General features: G+C 37.2%; 1 protein-coding gene across 50 annotated transcripts in view; it reads left to right on the top strand.

Moving 5' to 3' along the window:
* PTPRD (protein tyrosine phosphatase receptor type D) overlaps nucleotides 1-20,201 on the top strand; it is a 1,166,099-nt gene that overhangs the window by 1,017,105 nt on the left and 128,793 nt on the right. For 27 of the 50 annotated variants that reach the window (XM_032676409.1, XM_032676411.1, XM_032676410.1 and 24 more), the window contains 7 exons: nucleotides 9,450-9,638; nucleotides 10,868-10,876; nucleotides 11,605-11,622; nucleotides 13,403-13,513; nucleotides 14,871-14,882; nucleotides 16,914-17,183; nucleotides 17,873-18,454. In XM_032676409.1, the coding sequence (XP_032532300.1) occupies nucleotides 9,450-9,638; nucleotides 10,868-10,876; nucleotides 11,605-11,622; nucleotides 13,403-13,513; nucleotides 14,871-14,882; nucleotides 16,914-17,183; nucleotides 17,873-18,454 (1,191 nt within the window). The remainder of the gene's footprint in view (nucleotides 1-9,449; nucleotides 9,639-10,867; nucleotides 10,877-11,604; nucleotides 11,623-13,402; nucleotides 13,514-14,870; nucleotides 14,883-16,913; nucleotides 17,184-17,872; nucleotides 18,455-20,201) is intronic. The other 23 variants (XM_032676455.1, XM_032676454.1, XM_032676457.1 and 20 more) reach the window with 5 other exon arrangements.

Here is a 20,201-nt window from a genome sequence, read left to right as displayed (position 1 = left end):
TTTCCTAATCTTGAGTCTTGGCAAGCCCCAATTTAACTCTGATTTAGTGTAATCTAAATCCTCACCCTGTCTGGAAACTAAGCCTCAAATTAGAAATGGTAATCATGGAAATTCATATTGCTGCCCTTTGCAGTCCTTTGGTTTTTTATTCACCAGTTCAAAATATAATAGTTTTTCCTTTGTGAATATTTGCATATGGAAATATGTGGGATACTGTATCCTCTTTGCTTCAGAATTCTAGCCTTTCTTTTCCAACATAAATGATACTCTGCACTTAAAACACCATATTCTCTGCCTGTCTTAGTCCTCTCCTTATGTTAGAGGAGGGACATCTGGCAGGGATGCTTGGATTCCCTGCTTTTTTTTTTCTTTTTTCTTTTTTTAGGACATAGCTTTTTGTATTTTCCTTTACATTGCCAGTAAACAGAACAGACAGACAGACATCCATAATTTCAATCATAACCAAATTTGGTTATGTTCAGATGATACACTCTGCTCTAAGCTATGACAGTGCCTGAGTTCAAATCTGAGAATAAACCCTTATTTTGAGGCTTGGGTTTTCATGTAAGTGATGACTCTCCAAATGTTAACTCCTGTTGTTTGGAATGTCGTTGTTAAAGGAGAGTGAGAGGTGTTTCATTGTTCATATGAATGAGACAGGTCACTTTGGAAAAAGCTTGCTATGTGCAGTCTAATTTAGCCGATTTCGCCAAAAGGTGCAAATTCCTTTTTCCATTTTCATGTCCTTATAAAGATATCTAATTTCAAAGGCTCAGTGCACTCATTTGTTAAAACAGAGAACTTATTTAAAGCTAAATGCTAATAACAATGAATGTTAACTGACTTAATGCAATGTGAAATTGCTGCTTCAACATTCATACAAATGATAATTCAGTCTAAGTGGCTCTGTGTTCTGTTATATAGACATTACTTAGCAATTTGCAGGGTAATTGCATACAAAGCTACTAAACAAATTTGTTTTCTTTTGCATCAAAAGTTCTTTGCATATCTCTTAAATATATTTATGTATATTTATATTGAAGAATATTTATAAAGGCATGGGTTTTGGTGGGATGGTATGGACAGCTGTTCTCTCAAATTTTTACCAAGTCTGATCATCTTACCGATGTCTTATTCCCTTTCCTTGTGTGGTAAAATTGTGTGGAATTTAACAGAACTCTCAACAGATACCTCGATCTGTTCTTACAGTGTAGCTTTACTGATGTACAACACCACTAAGTAAAAGTATCCATCTTTATATAGCAATTTTGAACAAAGGCTCCAGGAAATAATTTATTGGGTGTTCATAATTACTTTTATTTGTCAAAATTTACCTTGTGAAATATTTCAGTATAACATTTATTAAGTGGCACTTTTCTGTTACTTTATATCTTTTAAATCTAATATAGTTTTTATGTATATTTAGAAATGGTTTTGTTTTTATTTTTCAATTCACTAATATGCATAGTTCTTCAATAATACAGAATGCCAACTTCGCTGTAAAATGGTGATTTTAGTTCCTCCCTTAGTCTCTTTGATTTTACTGTTCTTAATCCTGCATTCACTGCAGTAGGAGGAGGAATGATTTTGAATAATACGGTCATGATGTCAAAACAGTGCAAATTATATGCTGCTACCATCTGGAATAGTGAAAATAAAAGCTTTATTTACACTGTTCTTTGAAATAATAAACTTTATTGTGGCAGTTTATCTTCAGTATCTGTAATGTATTCTGGAAATGCTCCATGTGTGCCTTTTTATTCTGTGAGCTACAGAATGCCTAAAATTTGCCTGTGGCAAAGCTATCAGTGAATCTTGAAATAGATTTTTTTTTTCTTCCTGAATAGAATGGAGAACCATCTTCCATTTGCAAAATGAGAATAATTGTTTCACTTAGGCAATATTTTTGAGAGGCACAGTCAAACACTATGAGTATGTATTTTAGTTAGGCAGATTACACAGATTTATCTGCAGGTTACTATTCATAATATGGAACATGGTTATTTCAATGGTGCAAATGGTTAATATGGAATTAAATACTTAACAGACATATTAGCCAGTTTTCTTGACAACTGTCCAGTCTTGAACCCTGGTGCTATTACTTTGCCTTTATACTCTGTGACCCAAAACCTAAGTCATCACAATTTGCTTTGGGCACTTCATGTTTGCACTTCATAACCATATCATAGTAATATTATCATAATGTACTGTAACTGAGAAGACTGTTCACACTGTTCTATCTTTCTTGTTAAAACATGATGCTGATGACCAAAGCGATTCAGTAAGGTAGCTATGCAAAATTTAAGACTTCAAGACCCAATCAGTTTCTAAAAGCTGACACTCTTCCTGCTGCCAGCAGGGCATATACATGATCTGAAAGTAACCTTTTACAGGAAAAGTAGTCAAAACGTTAAGAAGGTGTGGCACAAACACTGGATGAATATCACTGTCTTCTCTTCATTTAGCATTGTTGTATATAAGACATGTACGTTTTTCATGAAGAGTCAAAGACATTGTACTGGGCTTAAAAGAAATCCTCTTCTTTCGTTGGATCCATCTTTTGTAAATACATAGTCTTGACAGTGCACCTTCAGACTAATCTTGTGATGTTCCTGAAATCTTATTAAATAATCGCTTCATATAAAAAAAAGAGATTCCAACAGCACCTTTTTCCTTTAAGATGAGAGAAAACACAGTTAAGTGATGAGCAGAACAGAGTTTATTATATATAGTTGTGGAACAGCTATGTTTTTTTCTGTCAATATTACTTAAAGGTAAGTATAGTTTCTTTTTTGGTAGAACATAATTTAACTTTTTCGTATTTTCAGGGTACAACTCCATCAAAGTTACTGTTCATATAAAAACACTAAATTTGAGTCTCTACCATAAATGCTGTTGCATTTATGAAGGCGAGCTCAAATCTAGAACAGATTCAGCAGTGTGTGAAATTGTGTATTTTATATTGACTTTGGGTATACTTATAATGAAATCTGAATGTAAAGGCTAATGTGCTTTTTCCAAACAAGTTGCTTGAAAGGGAAGCAATTACTGCTTTGACTAAACTTGCAGCAAGGACATTGTTTACAGAAAACACAGAATCATAGAATCATAAAATGGCCTGGGTTGGAGGGGACCTTCAGGATCCTCTAGTTCTCTTTCTACAGTTTAGAGTGAAGGATGTTCCTTAGCACAGCTTCTAGGAGGATCTGTTCCATGGTCTTCACAGGCATAGAGGGGAGGCTGACAGGTCACTAGTTCCCAGGGTCCTCCTTTCAACCTTTTTTTAAGATGGGTACAATTTTTCTTCTTTTTCAGTCACCTGGCACCTGAGTGCCATGACTTTTCAAATATCATGGAGAGTGACTTGGCAACCACACCAGCCAATTCCTTCAGGACTCTGGGATGCATCTCATTGGGACCTAGAGATTTATGTACTTTGAGTTTCCTCACGTGGTTATGAACCTTTACTTACAGTAGAGGGACTTTGGTCCCCCAGTCCCCATCCTTTTGTCCATCCACTCAAGTGTGGTAAGAGAGGTTGCTGCTGAAGACTGAGACAAAAAAAGTTGTTGAATACCTCAGCCTTCTCCTTATTCATTGTTACGAGTTTTCCAACCTTGTTTATCAGACAGGTAAGCCTTCTTTGACCTTCTGTTTCTGGTTAACATGCCTATAAAAGCCCTTCCTGTCACTCTTAGCATTCTTTGCCAGATTGAATTGACCTTCACTTTGGCCTTCCTTGCTTCGTCCCCACAGAACCAAACTTCATCTCTATACTCTTCCCAGAGTACCTGTTCCTGTTTGCACTACCTGTGCATTTCCTTCTTGCCCTTCAGTCTGACCAGCAGTTCCCAACTCACTCATGCTGGTCTCTTGCCTTCCTTGCCTGATTTCTTGTCCATGGGTATTGCCAGTTCTTGTGCCGTATGAAAGAATTCCTTAAAGATCTGCCAGCTCTGATCTGCTCCCTTGTCCCTGAGGACAGTTTCCCAAGGGATCCTGTTGACATCTCCTTGAAGAGCTGGAATCTTTCTTTCCTAAAGTTCAGGGGCCTAACTTACTCTATACCTGACCCAAACTCCACCAATGCTTAATGGCTGTAGCCAGGCTGCCTCCAATCTTCAGGTTCCCAGTTAGCTTGTTTATTTGGTGCCCATCAGATCCAGTATCGTATCCCTCCTGGTAGAACTGCTGTCTGTTCCCTGGCTCAAGAAGTCATCCTCCATGCTTTCCAGGAGCTTCCTCGGTTGCCTACAGCTTGCTCTGCTACTTTCCCAGCAGATGTCAGGGTGATTGAAGTCCCCGAGCGGAGCAAGAGCCTGCGGGCACGATGCCTCCTGTAGCTGGAGCTAGAAGGCTTTGTTAATAGGCTCCCCTTGATCAGGGGCCTGTAATAAAAACCAACCACAAGGTTCCCTTTGGTGCCTTGATCTCTGATTCTTACCCACAGGCTTTCGACCTGCTCGTGGCTGTTCTTCAGAGACAGCTCTTCACACTCAAACCACCTCCTGATGTAGAGAGCAGCTCCTCTGCCTCTCCTTTCTCCCCTGTCTCTTCTGTAGCCATTGATAGTCTCACTCCAGTCATGTCCCATCAAGTTTTAGTTATGGCAAGAAGGTCATAACTTTCTAGCATCACAGTGGCTTCCAACTCCTTCTGTTTGTTGCCTGTGCTGTGAGGATTGAATGAGCAATGTCAAGCAGGTTGAATACACAGAGAGAGAGTTCAGAAATACTAACAACCATGATACAAAGCAAGGCAAAGCCATTGTACATCATTCTATCTTAAGGGCTCATCTGGTAACCACTCTTTGTAATTGCCTTTTACACTGTTCAGATCATACACTGGATGAAAAATAACTTTTGTAGAGCTCTTGCAGCAACTGGAAATGATACTAGCATGGTACTAAATGCATTCTCTTAATACTAATAATGAAACACAGCACTGTTAAGACACCTAACAAATTCAGAGAATATGCTCTGTTTCTAAATCTCTTGTATCTGTCATCCTAAACAAAATATGTATTACATATATAAGTAACTAAGCCACAAGAACAGAGAAATCTGACCTTTAATGGCCTCTCAAAATGACAGTACCAAATGGCTTTGGGAATGTCAGGTCTGATTTAAATTGTTGATGAATTGGAAACTAATTAACTAGAACTAAATATTAATTGGAAAGAGTGGTATGTACTACAGTTTAGAGCCTAATGAGCACATTAATGATCAGTAAAAAATATTTTTCTGTTCACCTCATGTAAAATTGTAGAAGTACCAACATATCAAAATTTTCTAATAGTTACTTTTCTCTTACCGTGGCTGAGAGGCAGTTCTTCAATGATTTGATCCTCAGTTCTCTTTCATAGTGTGTTTGATGATCTGTCAAACTTGGTATCATCAAAGCGTAAAGACAGTTTTGTACAAATCATGAATAAACTTAGAGAGAAAAAAAACAATTAACATCTTAAAAACTAAATCCACTGTGATAAGCCCTCCAGTTAGAAATTTCACTATTTCCCTGTTCCATTTGATGTTGAATATTGGAGTTTATTGCCAAATACCTGAAAACCAGGTTGGAAACAAGCCACAACTGTCAAAAACATAACAGTTCTGGGTATTTGAGTCTGTTACATTGTGATGTTTCTCATGAAAATTTCATGAAGAGCATTCATTCAAAGAGATTCTATGCATAAGGCAGATGGATGGAATTTAATTGCCCTTATTAAAAATAAGAAAGGGAAACTCTTTACTACTCCATCCTATTAGTATTCAGGATAAATTATCTTTGTTGTACACTTAGGTATTTGCAAAAGAGACTCTGGGGGTTTCTGTATGAGCCAAGTAGGAAAGGAAAGGTCAGGTCATAAAAATCCTGTTCTGTGTCACAAGTCAAATCTTATCAGTTAATACCAAAGTAAAGACCTCGTGTTTATAAGCAGACATGAAACATACCTTTCCTTGGGAAGAGCCTATGGCTGGTGAATTGACATTTAAGCCTTACTAGTTCTGAAGAATTACAGAAACTTATCCGAGAATTGTATTTACTGTACCAAGGTCCTGGGATGATTGGTGAATCAAGGGTGCAGGTTATTTTTTCCTTTATTCTTCCAGTTGCAGAAGGTGACGTCGAAAGAAGCCAGTGGACTAACATGGTACTATGACTGGTGTCACCATAAAAATTTTGATTTTTTTGATAACAGGATGGCCTGCTTGGCACCAGGTTTGCTGAATGCAGATGGGATTCACCTTTCTCAGTGGGGGGAAGAGGGTCTTTGGTCAAGGGCTGGCAGGACTTATTGACAGGGCTTTAAACTAGTTAACAGAGGAGGGGGATATCATCAGGTTTAGTAGTGATAAGGTGTGGGATAACATGCCATCCCACTCATACCAGTTGGATGCCTGAGCCAGCAAGAGGTACTCAAAGCCTGGAGAGAGTATGTAGGTCAGCAGCAGAAGACCTGGACAGCACCAAGAAATTCCAGCCACTCCAGACAGAAAGTCAGCTTCATTGGAGGTGGGTCGGAGGCAACTTAATGCCTCTGGGCTAACACATGCAACATGAGGAATGAATAAGAGGAAGTAGACATGTGTGGATGTCTGCAGGGCTATGACCTTATTGGCATCATGGAAAAACAGTGAGATGTCTCCTACGACTAGAGTGTTGAAATGGAAGGATACAGCCACTATACATCATATTTGAGAAGTCATGACAGTCTGGTAAAGTTCCCAGGAAAAGAGGAAACATGACCCTCACTTCTAAAAATGGAGATAAGGAAGACCCAGGGAACGAAGACCCAGGGAACTACAGACTGATCAGTCCCACCTCAGTGCCTGGCAAGATCATGGATCAGATCCTCCAGGAAACTGTGCTAAGGTACATGGAAGATAATGAGACAGCCAAAATAATTGTTGACAGCCAACATGGCTTCATTAAAGGCAAATAGTACCTCACAAATTTGGTGTCCATCTACGATGCAGTTACGGCAATGGTGGACAAGAGAAGGCAACAGAAATCATCTACCTGAATCTGTGTAAAGCATTTGACACTGTCCTGTGTGACTTCCTTGTCTATATACTGCTGAGGCATGAATTTGACAGTGGACCACTTGGTGGATAAAAAATTGTCTGGATGATTGCACTCAAAGAGTTGCGGTCAACAGCTCAATGTCTAGTTGGAAAGAAATGACACAATCTTCAGAGATTTGTAGTGGGATGGGAACTATTTAGCATCTTTGTCAGTGACATGGACAGTGCAATTGAGTGCACCCTCAGCAAGTTTTCCAGCAACACCAAGATATATGGTGCAGTCGACATGCTGGAGGGCAGGAATGCCATCCAGAGGGACATGGACAGGCTTGAGAGGTGGACCCTTGTGAACTTCAGGAAGTTCAACAAGCACCAAGTGTAAGGTACTACACCTGAGTTGTAGCCATTCCAACCACAAATACAAGCTAGGTGGAGAATGGATAGAGACTAGCTCTGGGGAGAAAGATTGGGTTGTTTGTGGATGAAAAGCTCAACTCGACCCAGTAATCTGTACTTGCAGCCCAGAAAGCCAACCACATCCTAAGCTGCATCAAAAGAGGCATGAACAGGAGGTTGAGGGAGATGCTTACCCCCTCTATTCTGCTCCTGTGAGACTCTACCTGGAGTACGGCATCCAGGTCTGGTGCCCCCAACACCAGAAAGACACTGACCTGTCTGAATGAGTCCACTGGAGAGCTACAATGGAGAGTTGATAGAGGTCTGGAACACCTCTTCTGTGAAGAAAGGCTGAGACAGTTGTGGTTGTTCAACCTGGGAAAAAAAAGGCTCTGGAGAAGACCTTCTTCAGCCTTTCAGTACCTAAAGGGGGCTTACAAGAAGGCTAGAGAGGGACTTTTCATAAGGGCAGGTAGTGATAGTAAAAGGGGGATTTGTCTTAAGCTCAAGGAGTATAGGTTTATCTTAAATCTTAGGAAGAAAAGCTGTACTGTGAGGGTGGTGGAGCACTGAAACAGATTGCCCAGAGAAGTTGTGGATACCCTGTCCCTGAAGGTGTACAAGACCAGGCTGAATCTGGCTCTGAGTAACTTGATCTAGTGGATGTCCATGGCAGAGGTGTTGAAACTAGATGACTCGAGGTCCCAAACTATTCTGTGATTCTGTGGGTATCTACGTGCTACGTATTGCAAGCAGTTAAGTAGCTCATAGGCAACTTCACACCCCAGGAACTACAATGATTTATAGGCTGCACTTGCTTGCTATACATTTTTCAGAAAAGTCTGAAGACTTACCTAACTGTTTTGAAAATGTGACACTTCTTCATGGAAGAGAGTTGACATTGATCAATTTCTTGTGTTAGTTTTATCCCCTAATCAATTGCGTGTCGGTAATGACCAGTTGACATTTAATAATATATGTTTTATAGTTAATGTTGATCCTCTTTCTTAGATTTTTTTTGCTTGTCATTTTTTAAGGGAAAAATTATTATTTTGTGATAAAAATATTTTTGCCATTGTATTGGACATGAGGAACAAGATGATGTATTTCAAATAGATTATTTTAGCTATGCTTACCTAATTTCTGAAAAATTGCCTGATCCCACTCTGCTTCCAGTGCTACTTGCTAACAGGTATCATATTAAGAAAGTTGGTTGCTCTTGTTCAGTATTTCTTAATATTTCAATATTGACCACACTAGGATATGGATTTTTGACCATATCTGAGTGTTTTAATAGACTCTGTTGTGTCTAATTCAAGACCATTATGAGTATCCTTCACTTTAGCTTTGCTAATCTGCATAGCTCCAATGTTTAGAATTTCTCAGTGCTTTGAAATCATGTAATGCACTTATTCTCACAGTACTTCTCTGTAGCAGTAAAGCACTATCATATCCATCTTACAGATGGACAACTGAAGCACAGGGCCAATAAACATTAGGACCGACAGCAGATAAGCAATAATGGTAAAAGCAAGAAACATAACTTGGTTCTTTCAAGTCACTGGCCGGATTCTATACTGCATGATTGTATTATGCATTTGTATGATGCATAGAAAAGGATTTTTCCCTATTGTTGATAGACATGGTAATTCAATATATCACATAAAATAGTGAGGACTCGTGCAAGCAGAGCAACATCAGTGTTGTAAGTTACCATTGTATGAGTCTAATGATTATACACTATGCAGTATATCTCATGTGATTTAATGCATTTAATAAGACAGTAAAAAGTTTGTAGCCAATTTTTATGAAGTTTTTAATTTTTATTAGCTTTTTAATCAATGTAAGTTAACCAAAAATACTGAGGAGGTATCTGGTTTTTTTCAGTCCTTATATTCAGTTCCTTTCAGTTCCTTATGTACAAATAATTAGGTGACCCCTGAATGTTAAGCAGGCTGATGATTCAGGCTTTCATGCAGTATTGTGTAACAAATGTGAAATCCTTCAACTTACACATTTTTTTTCCAGAGGATCAAATTCCTCGAGGTTTTCCCACCATTGATATGGGCCCACAGCTGAAGGTGGTTGAACGAACTCGCACAGCTACCATGTTATGTGCAGCCAGCGGCAATCCTGATCCCGAAATAACTTGGTTCAAAGATTTCCTACCTGTTGACACAAGCAACAACAATGGTCGCATCAAGCAGCTACGCTCAGGTAGGGTCTTGTTACTGTTTCCACCAACGCCCAGAGTTGTTCTCTCTCACTTTTTCTTTCTTTTCTTTCTCTTCCTTTTTTTAAAATTTTTATTTATAGGTAATAATTTCTCTTTCTCCTCTCCTTTTCTGTGTTACTAAGTGTGTTGTCCATGTCTGTGATGTTGTCATAGCTTTCTATAGAGTCTGTCTCTATATGTTTTGCAGCTTCTGTTTACTCCACATTGCTCACTGCTGTGACTGTATTTTTTGATAATTTTTTTCTTTACTGCTTTTTGCAGTACTTGATGGATCCATTTTCTCCTCTTTCTTTCTTCTTTCCTTTTTATTTTTTTTTTAACAAATTTATTTCAACATTGGACTTCATTCAGAAATTGCAAGGAGTACCAATGGTTATATTCATCAAAACCAAAACCTGCATTAGCCACTTCAATTAAAATTTAAAATGTGTTTTGTGCTATCTTTTCCACATTTGACTTCACCAAAGATTAGCCAGTTTGGACACATCTTCTTTCCTCTCACAAATACATAAAGCACAGTACTTCTTCCCATGTAGATTTATACCTTAAAAAAAAAAAAAAAGGAAAAGAAATCTTTGGGTAATCTATGGAATAAAGTTGGGGTTTTTTTGCTGGCTGAGCATTTTTCCAACACATTTAGCCACAGTAGTGTGCGCCCACGCTAAAGCTTTATGAGTCCTACATTTTCTGGATCTACAGAAGTCTGCTTTTGGTGTAGAATCCAGCTTTTGCTGCTCTCTCTCTTTGCCCCTTGCACCTCCCTAGCAGTTCTTTCACTCTCCTCCTGCCCTAGTTTATTCTTTTGCTCTCTTTAGATTAAATAAAAGCAACAACAACAACAACAAAATCTCGAGATTTATGAAGTTTAAAGCTTATCCCAAAGTAAGATCATTGGGATATAATGAGCTTTTTACTTTGACAATTGTAGTAGATATCGTTGTAGAATCTAAGTTGTTTAATCACGTGTCTTCCCAGAATTCTCAGCTTTTGACCTGTCCTGTGATGTTAAATCGTCTTGTTAACTGACTTTTTGCTTGTTGTCAGCAGAACTGTGTAAATTAACCTTCTGTTAATGTAAATTAAGATTTTTTTCACATGTGACATAGATGATTTAGTATATAAAGCTTTAACTGAAAACTTTGTACCAAATTATAAGGAATATAATAATATTTTTATGCTGTCTTTCTTCTCTCCGTATTTAAATCTCCAGAATCTATTGGTAAGTGCTTAGTTCTGAAGCGCACTTCACCCCCACTAATTTCCATATTCAGAATATTATTATTATTATGATAATTATTATATGATTAGTATTATTATTCTTAAAATGCATGGCATGCATTTTACTAACAGTCAGTGTAGTCACCAGATCCCTTTAGTGGCGCACACGCACACCTCCACAGAAATGTTGTCTTATCAGTCATAGCAACACCTAAAAGAAACAGTACACATGTATCACGTAGATCTAGAACAGTAAATGCCATAATCCAGCCTAAACTACAGTGTTTGTTTTGAGATAGCGTTCAGTGTACCCTCTTTTTATATATATATAGATTTATATATATATATTTAAATAGAATTTCCAATATTTTCCTAAACTATGTCATAAGTACAGTTTTGTAAAGTTTCCTTTAAGTTATTTGAGGCATATTTGATACATATCTAACTCTATATAACCAAACGTCTAGGAACTCAGATGCTTCTCTGAGAATGGCAGTGCAGCCAATTGTAGCATTTTTGCCCCTTGTGGTACAATGAAACTTGCTTTTATAACTTGATAATACTATCTAATATATTCCTGTTTTAACAGTATAGTAATTCAAGTTTCTCTTAAGACCTTATTTAATTCTGTAAATCTAATTTGATTCTTCTTCCAAAGCCCTAGCCTCCTTCTTCTCGTACTAATGCTTCTTCTTTCTAATCTTATTTGCATTCATATTATCCACCCAGGTGGTACACCAATAAGAGGTAAGAGTGCTGAACTAACGTTCACAGAATGATCTTACTCATTCTTTCTGTCCTTTCATCCCTCTCATCTTTGTCTTGTTTTTGGTTTGGTTTTGTTTTGTTTTCCTTAAGGAAAAAACAAAACGAAATACAAACCTACAGAAATGTCCATCATCTGATTTTCTTTTTCCTTTGTCCTGTTTGGTTATGATCAGTGACTCTCATATTGTGATCTTTCTTTCTACACATTGCCTTTTCATTTTCCTTTTTTGTTTGTTCATTAAATAATAAACAAATGAATAAATAAATAAATAAGAATTAATTTGTGATATGCTTCAAAGCAAGCATATCCAGGTCTCCTGGCCATAGCCCAGTCACAGCGTACCATTTGTCCCTCTTTTTTCTTTTTTTTCTTCTTCTTCTTCTTCTTTTTCTTCTTCTTCTTTTTCTTCTTTTTTATTTTTCTTCCTTTTTATTCTTCTTTTTTTTCCTTCCTCTTTTTTTTTTGTCCAACTGGAGCAAAAAAAAGATCATTTTTTTTCTTCCTTAGCTGTTCTTGTCCTGGACCAAAGCCAAGATGGTCTGGAGAACAGTAGCAGACATGCAGAAGACAACATGGACTATCTTCTTTTTGTCTTATCTTTCATAAAAGGTTTTTGTTTTTGTTCTTCTTCAATCCTTTTTTTTTCTCTAACTTCTGAAAATTGAAAATTATATGTCCCCCCCTAAAAAATTACAGAAATGTTTTTTTCCCTTTATTGTGGGGGGTTTTTTTTGGTGGGGTTTTTTTTTGGTGGTTTTTTTTTTGTTGTTGTTGTTCGTTTATTTATTGTTTTCTTTTTCTTGGAATTCTCTCACCTCTGGATTTTTGGATCTTCTAATCTACAGGCTTTGGAAATGAAAGGTTACTGACTCATTATTCTTGGTGGTATGTGGTATTGTTGGTTTTTGATACTCTAGTAAAACTGTTTACTTCTTTTGTAATTCTTGTTTTGTATTTTTCTTGGGTTTTGTGGCACCACACTGCTAATCCCGCTTGTGGATTTTGATGGGTGTCTTGTGGAGGCCCTCCTGCGGTCCTCAGCAGTGGATGGTTGGTTCTTCCTTGTTGGCGTAGACCATGTTTTTTAACTTTTTTGTCTTCTAATTCAACTGCTCTTTGTTTTTCAGCAAACGTGCTTTAAGCTTGTAAGTTGCGGAAAACTGTCTTTATCAATCTGCATGTCTTAAAGGAGTTTTATTTCTTTAAAATAATATTTTGATGATTGTAAATGACTAATACAGTTTCTTTTTTTTTCACTTCAAGCAGCCTTTTTGCTATTGCTGCAAATTTTTGGCTTTCTTCAGCAGAAGATTTCTTGATGTCTGTCCCGCCTTTTTTCCGAGTACCACCTTTTGTGCTACTTTTGTTACTAGATTGAAACAATTAAATAAAAATTAAATAGTTATAATGACCCAACTACTTAATCTCTTTTGTTTTATTCAAAAGCCATTCTTCCTTGAAGCAGTCTCACCCATCTTCATTTTAATGGTTTAGGAAAGAGTATTCTTTAGAGGGTTTTGTGGTTTTTTTTGCCAAATGCAAATTGTTTTCCTGTGCTAGCACTGATGATGTGAAAAAAATAATCTCTTTGTTTTTTTCATTGCATCATTTTCTGTCTGTGCACCTTAGCAAGAAAATGAACCGACGTTGAGTGGACCTTCGCATACAAGCTTTTCATATTGTTGAGAGGTGTATTGTTGTGGATAGAAAAAGCCTCCCCTGACCGTCTCTTTGGCAATGTATTTTATATTCATACAGGTGCCCTCCAAATTGAACTGAGTGAAGAATCTGACCAAGGCAAATATGAATGTGTTGCAACCAACAGTGCGGGTACACGCTATTCTGCCCCTGCCAATCTATATGTCAGAGGTAGGAATGACATAACCCTGGCATCCACTGTTCATTCAGGTTCAGGGCTAAGATACTCTCAGGGTCTATAAAGTTACCACTGTGTAATAATCAAAATGCCATGGTAAATGTGTCAGTTGTAAAATTCATTTTAAACTATAGAGGAAAGGCTTGGAGTTTATTTTGTTCTTTTAAAGCACTCTTGAGTCCAGTCTATCCTGTGGGTTAAGGTTTGTAAGTATATTTATATTTTTACATCTTAACTTCTATTTTTCTCCTGAATTAAGTTAAACTGTGCTTTGCATTTTTTTCTTTTATTGGTTTGGTTTTGTTTTGCTTTTCTTTTCAAACTCCTGAAGTGACTGCTGTGTGTGCTACTAATCAGCTGAGTGTAACCCCAAGGCATTGAAGTGTATGCCTGTCTGACCTCTGCTGTGTAACTGCAAAGGAAAAGCTTCTAACTTTATAACTTGATGTATGCAGAGCACAACTGTATTTTCCTCTTTTCTGTTTCTTCTTATTATATATGCATGTATATATATATATATTTAATGTAAGACTTGTGAGTGAATGATAGTGGCCAATTAGCTATATTATTTTGAGAAATTACCTGTGTATATGACAGGTATGATTAATAAGAAAACAATTATATTCTTCTGTGCAGTAGTAGAAATGGTTATTAATATATGAAAATATTTTTTAGTTCAGCTAGAAAGAAGGGCTTTGTTTCAGGCAGTATTTGCTATGTCTAACTGATGTAAATTTCTGTAAAACAAAAACTATTACATACATACATACATACATATGTGTATATATGTGTGTGTGTGTGTGTGTGTGTGTGTCTACAGTATAAGGGGATGGGAGGGGGAAATAGGAATGAAAACATAAATAGCTGTAAACTTTGCTGCAGGGTGGATTACCTTACAAAAAATGCCTAGCTTGATTTTGAAATTTTTTTTAGAGATGATTTTTCAATCAACTTGATATGTTTTCATATGGTGTGACTCTTTTGGGTAATTAAAAAGAAAAGAAAGGAAAACCTTTCATAGTTATGACATCCATAGAAAGTTATTTGATCTTTTATTTTCTTTCTCTTGTCCTCCGACATACCGACTTTCCTGTACTGCATGAGGCATGTATACCTTTATATCCAAAGGAAAATTTCAAAATTATGCTAGCTATTGTTTCTAACATCATTGTAGCTGTAGAAAATGCTAACTTTTCAAGATGAGGCAGGAAGGTTTAATTAGCGCAAGTAGAGATGTTCAACTAGCAGTTGAAAGCCTTGATATGGCCTTTTTACTCTCTCTGTGTTTCCCTTGTTTTTCTCCTTTCCTCATTTCATTGTGTTCTGCATCAAACCCCCTACATCCCTCAGAGCTGCGAGAAGGTTGGTGTGTTTTTTACTTTTTACCCACCTTACAAAACTATTAATTAAACCAATAACAAAGAATACAAATGAAATGAATGTAACTGCATTGTGGCATTTTTTAAGTTAATGTTATGTTTAAGCAGAGAATGCCCTGGTCATGGCTTTTGATGAGTGCTGGTATCTAACTGTTGTGCATGATAAGAGAGAATGAACCTGGATGCATGGCAATCTTTTTAGCTTTAATACTAACTTCTACTAAACTTGGTCAGTGTTCCTGCTTTTTCTTCCCTTTTAATTTCTTGCTTATACTGATGCCTGCTTTTCAAGGAATGGTTTCAGTAGTTGCTTTTCTAAATAGCCTGCGCATGAAGACTAGACTCTCCTTTGTCTATAAGGATTTTGTTCAATACAAGAAGTTCCTCATTGCCTGCCATTTGCTTCATGTGGCCTCTGTGAACTGGCCGCTTACGGATGTTTTGCTTTCTGCTTGTTCCCCTTCTGCCTGTCATTCACTCATGAGGCCATTGCAGTAAGCCCCTCCTGAATCCATAGAAGATCACAGAAATTTAATCAAACCAAGAGGAAAGGTTTTAGACTAACATAATTTTCCTTATTTTTTTTTAAACTCATTCATAGTCTTATTTTACTTTTAATTTCTTTCTGAATTAAAACTGTCTTAATCATTAGCTTCTATTAAGGCCAAATAAATACAGTTTTGAGTACAGTGTCCAATTAAAGGCCTAAATACAAACCTACCTCTCTCCGCTACCTGTGTCGCTTCCACCTCCTACACACATATGCACACCACTGAGAATATTTGAAGCAGGAACACTGATCTGTTATTGCCTGGTAATTTTCTCGGTGTTGTGTTTGCTTAAATATTAACTACTCTGTTAGTGGAATGTCCTGCTGTGTGTTTAAGGTTGACACCCCTTGCTGTCAATAAAGAAATGTCTAATATTATCAATCCTTATTTTGCTTTCCCTTAACTGTGAGCATAGTGGAATCCTGAATGTTCAATATTCTGCTATTTTCCCAGTGGCCCTTCTTAACAGTTGCTTTTTAACCCCTTAAATTTAATCTAAGTTCCTTCTCCCTCAAACTCTATGCTTCTCTTAAACTCCTGTATCTATCTGTCAGCCTATCCCCATCTCTTTCAAGTTTTCTTTCCTCACCCAGTATGTTTTCTTTCTGAGTTCTTTTTCTCTCTGTCGTTTTTACTCAGACATTTCCCTAAGCATGATTCTCTATTTTTTCTGTCATTTGCTTGCTTGCATGACCAAATCCAGTACTTTGTACTGGCTTTGCCTAGTCTCCTTCTGTGACTCTCTCTCTCTTTCCATATATATATATATATATATATATATATATTCATATTTATATATATTTGTATATGTGTATACATATGTGTATATATATATATATTTGTATCTGTGTGCAATTATATATTTTTTTTATGTTTGTTTCAGTGTTAGTGTGAGGTCTTGAGGCTGCATCTACTTTGAGTCGGAAAGCAAATGAAATTGCACTTTCAATTTACTGTAGGCAGTGGATTCCAGGACTGTGATGTGACAATGTGGCCTAGCACATTTATTCACATCAAATGGAAGCACGCAGCATTGAAGTTGGTGATCAACTCAAGCATGCTGTTGACCTTCCAGTTTTCTTCTGTGCATATATATATGTATGGGCATATAAAATGCATATATATATGTGCGCCTGTGTGTGTGCGTGCACGTGTGCGTGTATATCTTTTGCATGGTGTTTGTGTATTGTTAGTATATAGTTAGTTATGTGTGGGGCCCTAATAGGTCTGAATCAGCCTTTGTATGAATGTGCCTATTAATAGCCTCAAAAACAGAATAATTCACATTGTGTGCAGACAAAATTCTTGCTTAGTCTCATATTTCTCTTATATATATATTTTCTGGCAGATTGGAATAGATGTTAAAACATTAAATTGTGTCTGTACACTGCATGCTGTCAGTATGCAAGACTCAGTTTCTTTTTTTTGTATATGTTATTACCTTTTTTTGTGTTTTGTTCCAGTTCGACGAGTCCCACCGAGGTTCTCTATCCCACCCACAAATCATGAGATCATGCCTGGCGGGAGTGTAAATATCACCTGTGTTGCGGTGGGGTCACCAATGCCATATGTGAAATGGATGCTAGGAGCAGAAGATTTGACACCTGAGGATGATATGCCAATAGGGAGGAACGTCCTTGAGCTTAATGATGTCAGACAGTCTGCAAACTACACTTGTGTTGCTATGTCTACCCTCGGTGTTATAGAAGCAATAGCACAGATAACTGTCAAAGGTATATCCCAAGCACATATATATGGACATGTTTCAGTCTTTTATTTCATTCATTGCCATATTCTGAGCAAATACATTGCACTGAAAGGGACTCAGTGCCACTTGCACTCTTAAATCAAGAGGGTAAATATTCCAGCCAATCATTGGCATAAGGCAAAATAGAGGTTCAGACAACAGTAATGCTCATAGACTAAATAAAGTAATATTTATTAAAATGTTAGCCATAGTATTCCATTATTCTTCTGTGTCTAGCTCCCAGCCTTCATTTCAGTTAAAGATCTTAAAATGTTGCATTTACTTTCAACAGAGGGAACCTTTACAAACCAGTCATTTGATTTTTAGAGTTGCTGGGTGTCCAAGTATCGTATTCATTGAGTATTTGAAAATTAAACGGTAATGGTTTATTGTCCCTCTGTAAGATTTCTCTTCTCTATATGGTTATGGCATTTATTACAAAAGTCAGTATCATTAGTTCATGACAAATGAGTCATATTGAACAGAGCTGGAAGATTTTCTGATAGATTTTTGAAGGAAATCATAGTTGCCAAAAGCTTTCTCTGAATGGATCACGCCTTCTTTCCATTCAGTTTTCCTGTTATGATTTTGTTTTGTTGTTTGTAGCTTCTTAATTTAGTAACTAATGTCTCCTGTTACCTAGTGCTGACTGTAGTTTTTGTCATTTGTCTTTAGCCTTACCCAAACCTCCTGGAACACCTGTTGTGACAGAAAGCACAGCAACAAGCATAACATTGACTTGGGATTCTGGAAACCCTGAGCCAGTTTCTTACTACATAATCCAACACAAACCCAAAAACTCAGAGGAGCCATATAAAGAAATTGATGGTGTGGCCACAACACGTTATAGCGTGGCTGGCCTAAGCCCATATTCAGAGTATGAATTTCGGGTAGTTGCTGTAAATAACATTGGGCGAGGGCCACCCAGTGAGCCTGTGTCAACAAGGACTTCAGAGCAAGCACCTTCAAGTGCACCCCGCAATGTGCAGGCCCGTATGTTGAGCTCTACCACCATTTTAGTACAGTGGGAAGAACCTGAGGAACCTAATGGACAAATACAAGGTTACAGAGTTTATTACACCATGGACCCCACTCAACATGTTAACAGTTGGATGAAGCACAACGTGGCTGACAGTCATATTACCACTATTGGGAATCTCGTACCCCAGAAAACATACTCTGTGAAAGTTCTTGCTTTTACTTCTGTTGGGGATGGACCACTTTCTAGTGACATTCAGGTCATCACTCAAACAGGAGGTAAGCTAGCAGGGAACAGAATTTGTGTGAAAAAAAATTGAATGCATGCAGAAATTTTGCACAGAGAGACTTTGAGTTTAAAATGTTGCAAAAACCCTCCCTCCCTCTCAAGGATAATCAGTTTATTCGGGCAGCTTTTGCGATAACATTTTCTTAATTCCACAGTGGAAGTTATCTCTGAAGAGTGGAAATTACCCCCTCATGCTTTTATTTCTTTTTTCGTCAGTGTCAAGAAGTTTATCTGGAGTTTAACTGAGGTCTCAGGGAGGCCTTCATTCTGGAGGTGGCCAAGTGTTGAGGCTTCTGTTTGGCAATGCTCTGTGCACCAAACAAGTTTGTCAAATAGTTCTTCATAGCTTTCTTTGAGGAGTTGCCAGTGTGGGTAGGCTTTATTTAGGTGGCATGTGACTCCCTTATGCCACATCACTCTAGTGAACCTTGCTTTTGGAAGTCTAAATTGTGTGTGTACCACGTGTATTCAGCTAGTTGGTAAGGTTCTGAGAACAAAATAAAACATGAAAGCATTAAATACAACAAGCATTTGTGTAGCTTCAAACAAGCAGTTCTGTACACTTTGGATTTATAATTCGAAACCTACCTGTCCTTACAAAGTGCACACCAAAAGGTCATATTTTCTTGGTTTGTCTTTGCAGTTAGGTCGTTTTGTTTCCATTCAGGAGTTTTAGGTCCATGAATTAGTTTTACTAGCAAAGGACAACCAAGCAGAGTGAAAAACATTGCAAAAAATATTTTATGAAATCAAAAGCAAGAAGCTCTGGGGTAGTTACACAAAATGGTTTATTGTAGCAATAAGAAATAAAAGCTCCTTTTGTCTAGCAGTTTAGAGAAAGCTCTATGAAATATTACTGTAGGTCAGTGATTGTCTAAAATATATAATACTACTTGAATTTTTTAGTACAGGGACGTTTCCTGTTGCGGAATTTAGCATCCCTCAAAATCTTAAAAAACAGATCTCTAAAATGTAACTGTAGACAGTTACATTTCATCCAGTTTTTACTTCTGCGTTTTACCAATATGCATTTAATAACGACGTACAATGAGGTATTATCCTGGAATCTTTCTAGGTGTTGTATTACATAAAGATATGTGTTTCCTTTTGCAGTATCTCAGCTGAGAAGTTACAAAATCAACTATTTTTAGACCCTCTAGTGGTACATTAAAATGTGTCTGTATGCACATGCAAATATAAGTATGTATAACTGTCATAGTTCACAACTGTGAACCTCTTAGATTAGAAAGTGTTTGACAGTGGCTTCCCCAGTAAAGGATGAACGAATCGAAATAAAGAGCACTGAGGCTCAGCTGGACTGTCCCAAGTCACATTACTTGCTAAGGTCACTTCAAAAAAGTTCTGTTTATTAAAACCTTCATAGAATTTGCTGTTAATCATGCCCATCTGTTCCTGATTACTGTTGCAATCTGAAGAAATTATAATAAAATTAATAGTACTGGAGGTTTTCTCAGTACATGCTTTCAACTTCATAACAGAGTTGACTTGATAATGTTTATTTGTGGCTAATTTAAAAAAAAAATGGGGCATACAGGAGGCATATTTAAGCACTGATACTTTTCCTTGAAATACCAACATTTTAAATCAGAAAAGAGAAAAAAACTAAGAAAGTCTAGTTCAGTTCTTCAGTTCAGGGTATGCTTAAAAACTAAGATTTTCTCATTTTTCTATCCAGTAGTTTCTCTTCAGTGAACACCACAGAATAAAATGCCCTCC

This window comes from Chiroxiphia lanceolata, chromosome Z (genome assembly GCF_009829145.1).
Source record: "Chiroxiphia lanceolata isolate bChiLan1 chromosome Z, bChiLan1.pri, whole genome shotgun sequence".
NCBI lineage: Eukaryota > Metazoa > Chordata > Aves > Passeriformes > Pipridae > Chiroxiphia > Chiroxiphia lanceolata.
Note: the sequence above shows the minus strand (reverse complement) of the source record. Positions and strands in the feature narration are given on the sequence as shown.